Source organism: Corylus avellana, chromosome ca7 (genome assembly GCF_901000735.1).
Source record: "Corylus avellana chromosome ca7, CavTom2PMs-1.0".
Lineage (NCBI taxonomy): Eukaryota > Viridiplantae > Streptophyta > Magnoliopsida > Fagales > Betulaceae > Corylus > Corylus avellana.
In genome coordinates, this window is record NC_081547.1 from 11,864,128 (window position 1) to 11,868,629 (window position 4,502).

At 34.0% G+C, this 4,502-nt stretch overlaps 1 protein-coding gene across 1 annotated transcript; it reads left to right on the plus strand.

Moving 5' to 3' along the window:
* The first annotated feature begins 1,624 nt into the window (after window positions 1-1,624).
* On the plus strand, window positions 1,625-4,087 carry LOC132187866 (uncharacterized). Its single transcript, XM_059602301.1, has 4 exons — window positions 1,625-1,820; window positions 1,980-2,010; window positions 3,061-3,215; window positions 3,765-4,087. The coding sequence occupies exons 1-4, from the start codon at window positions 1,784-1,786 to the stop codon at window positions 4,085-4,087; spliced, it is 546 nt and encodes a 181-aa protein (XP_059458284.1). The 5' UTR covers window positions 1,625-1,783.
* The last annotated feature ends 415 nt before the right edge of the window (window positions 4,088-4,502 follow it).

Sequence of the window (4,502 nt, forward strand, 5' to 3'; positions counted from 1 at the left end):
AAGAGTGCGTAGAAGAATTAAAAAAAAATTAAAAAAAAATATTTGATGACCAATAGCGTCCGAGTGGACGCTATTGACCTATTATTAGGGTCGACTCTCAAAGTCGACCGTAATACTTAAGTATTAGGGTCGACTTTGTAGACCCTAAAGATTGCGTAGAAAAAAAAATAATATATAAAAATAAAATTTAAGCTAATAATTAATTATAAGATAAATATCACATTAATGATCTTTTATACTAAAAATTTATTAAATTTAAATTTGTTGTTAATATTTTAATAATAAAAACATATTTAATATTTGACTCATCCAACATATAATTTGATGCAATATCTCCTTCCATTAGGATTTGGCGTTAAAATGATATTTCCCAAAAATTTACCTCCGATAATATGTCATTATTTATTTTATATAAATTATCGGATATTCGATCGATCGTGATAGGATCAAATGATCGATTAAACTTCAAACAAATTAAAGGTTCGTTCACACATCCGTTAGGTCCTACTGCATTTGTTCGATCGATCATGATAGGATCAAATGGTCGATCAAACTTAAACAATTGAAATTGAAGGTTTGATCGAATATCCGATCAATCATAATGAATTAGTTCGATTGATCGTGATAAGATCAAATGATTGAAACAATTGAAATTGAATTAATTCGATTGATCGTGATAGGATCAAATGATCGATCAAACATCGATCCTACTGAATTAATTTGATTGATCGTGATAGGATCAAATGATCAATCAAATATTCGATCGATCCTAATGAATTAGTTCGATTGATCGTGATAGGATCAAATGATCGATCAAACATCCGATCGATCCTAATGAATTAGTTCGATTGATCGTGATAGGATCAAATGATCGATCAAACATTCGATCGATCCTAATGAATTAGTTCGATTGATCGTGATAGGATCAAATGTTTAATCGAACATCCGATCAATCCTAGTGAATTAGTTTGATTTATTGTGATAGGATCAAATGATCAATCAAACTTGAAAAAATTGATGGTTCGATCGAACATCTGATCGATCCTAGTGAATTAGTTTGATTGATCGTGATAAGATCAATTGATCGATCCAACTGGATACAATTGAAGGTTCAATCGAACATGTGCATCTTACATGTTCAATAAATACATGTAATTTTTATAGATTAGGTTAAAAAAAAATTCTTTCAACCCAGTTTGGAGAAAAATTTTGTCCATATATATATATATGTGTGTGTGTGTGTGTGTGTGTGAGAAAACTACAAAATGATGTATATATATTAACAAATAAAAAATAGAAAAATAGGAAACTTTACTAATTATGACCCAAAAAATTAATTTTTTTTTTCAATCAATTTTGACTTAAAAAAAAATTAATAAGCTAATATAATTGTTTTAATAAGTTCAAATAAAAAAAAATTAAAATGTAGACAATCAGCGTCAACATTATAGGTTGACGCTGATAGTATCTGATATAAAAATATGTTAGTTTGGTACAAATTAGAAGGCGGGATCCATTGGCGCGGCGGGTGAAATTTTTGGAAAATTTTTTTTTGTATCTCCCCCTTTTTTCTTCTTCGCCTCTCTAACCCATTCTTCTCATGTTATCCCCTGCCTCCTGCAATTCTGCACAATACCAAGAGAGAGAGCTAGAGCGAGAGAGAGAGAGAGATCGACACAAGAGAGAGAGAGAAAGAGAGAGAGAGAGTGACGGACAAACGGAGATTGACAGATGAGACCGCGAGAGAGAGAGAGATGTGATTCAAAGTTGCAGACACACAACCATGTATTTTCTCCCTCTAGTTGCAGACGCACAGCCAGGTTCTCTCTCATTCGGTCCTCTTTCTCGTTCTCCTCTCTCTCTCCCTCTCTCTCTATATATTTTGTTTTCTTAGGTTTTATTCAATTTTTTTACGTTAATCACAGACCTGATATATATCTCTTTGTCTCTCTCACTAATGAACATTTGTCTTTCTCTAGTTGCCGAGCAAGGAAGAAAGAAGAGCTTCAGGTAAATTTTCTTCCTCTTCGTCTTCTCTCTTTTCGTAACTGTCCGAAATTCTCTCTCATCGGAACCCTGTTTTCTCATGCTTTGGTTTAATTTCGAATCTTGGTGCATATTTCTGAAATTTACGCTTCATGTTGGCATACCTATGGATGATTTGAGAGTATTTTGCTAATTTTGGATTTGGGGATGAAAAATTGTAGAAGCCCGCCCCTATTTGTTTTTTGTAGAAGCCCCTAGTATGTGGAATTTGAGGATTATTGGGTCAACGCTAATGGTGGGTGTTGTTTTGATTTTGGGATAATTTCTTGATTTGATTTTGTGTGTTTCTTGATATGGGATTTTATTTTGGGGACCCTATTCATAAATGTTCTTAATCATTTATATGGAATTTGAGGATTATTGGGTCAACGCTAATGGTGGCTGTTGTTTTGATTTTTGGATAATTTCTTGATTTGATTTTGTGTGTTTCTTGATATGGGATTTTATTTTGGGTGCCATTTGAACTACATCTTACTGGAGATGTTTTGTGGTGAAATTATATTTGCGGTATTTTGAGGTGAATTTTTCTGGATTTTTGATACTGAAAATTCCGGCACTTATTTTGAAGTTTATTGAGGCTGTGCTTTGTCCGGTTATGTAATTCTCTGTTTGGTTGCTGAGAAAACTGAGGAAATACGAAAGAAAATGGAACCCCTGATCAGCTCACCTAACCAGTGAAAGTTTCCTTATGCATGCATAGTTTATTGTGTGAATAAATGCTTAGAATTTGAATTATTGGTTTATTTTGTTTTTGCTTGCCTTTTTGTAGGACTGAAATGATATTAACTGTGATTGATACATGCAACATTTTTAGTTGAAATTTGGTGATAATCATGCCGGACGTGCAGGTCCTTGTGAATGATTTCCTTAACAACCTTAAAAAACGGTAAAATCTTCAGAACTGTTTGTATAGCTGCATAGATGGTATACGAAGGCTATGTTTAAGATAGTATAAGCTCATTTATATATGTTTGTTTATTATTTACTTCTTTTTTGGATAATTTGTGGTTCTAGTAAAATTGAGGGCTCGCAGGCCACAGCAAGGCAGACGGCTGAATTGCTTCGGTCGGTGATTTCACAGCAGCGAGTGTCGTACACAAACCAGGCTGGAGCTTTGATGGATGTTGTAAGGGCAGTTGGGGAGCTGCTGATTGCTGCAAATCCTGTGGGTATGTGCATGGATAGTCTGTTTATTATGACTAGAAATTATGTAGTAGTATATTTTCTTGAGGGAACTTCATCAATTAATGAAGATCATGTTATGTAGGGCCTGTAACTTTTCTAGTCCAGCAAAAAGTTAACTATGAAATCAAGGCATAAAGAAGATATTAATACTATTCCTTCGAATTTAAATGCTATTGTATGTTTCCCTTTTCTCAGAAATAATATACTTTAATTTATGAATAGCAGTGCTACTTATTCTTAAATTTGATGTGTGAAACATGTGATACTATGGTTTTGTAGTTTTAAAATGCTTACTTAATCGGGCTCCTTATCCTTGTCTGATTCTTCAGTATTGCTGATGGATATTGTACAATCACATGAATACAATGGTTATGGATACTGTACAATCACATGAATAGAATGGTTATCATGAAGGATACCTTGCTTGTTCTTGTTCTTGTTCTTCTTTTTTATTTTTTTTATTTTTTACTTACATGGAGTGTTAAGATCTATCTTTGTTTTCTTATGATAATATGTTATGTACATAATTGCAGAGCTTGCTGTCGGTAATATTGTGAGGCGTGTTTTGCACATTATTAGGGAGGAGGATCTATCTCTCACAACGGCTGCTATTGCTGGTTTGGGCGTATCCGCTGTTAGTGATGATGATGATGATGCTGAGCACAATGATCATCCAGTTCTATCAGCTGCTTCTCTTGCTGCTGCTGCAAGAAGCACTTTGTGTCCACCTTCCTTGCAGACCCTTCTTGAGGATGTGCCTGACTCAGCAGCTATTCCTCACACTTCTTCCTCTGGGGGTGATTCTGATGGAAAAAGCAGATGTGAGCTCAGCAGTTTTTATTTTATTCAGTTATAATATTGCTGTTATTGCTAGTTCTCTTACAGTCATATTTTTATTTAAAGCGAACAGCCTTGGAGATTGCTTGAAGAAGTTGACTATGAACTTACACTTTGATGTTGGAAGAGAAATATTACATATTCCCACCTTCAGCTTTTCTAGCTTTTTAGCAAGTTTATCATCATTGCAGTTAACACGTGGTGATGACTTGATATGCTTTGCCCTGCCCCAATATCCATTTCCACAAACAGAACAAAGATCATAAAATTCAACCAAAGAATGTCTATCTCCAAAACCCAAAGCTGAGTTCATGTCGATAATTGGAAAATATTACATTTCTTTGGAATGATTTAAAGTCTTTCAGAACTAAAAAAGTTGGTGAATTATGTAAATTAATATTTGTTGCCATAAAGGAACTAGAGCCACAAAGTAG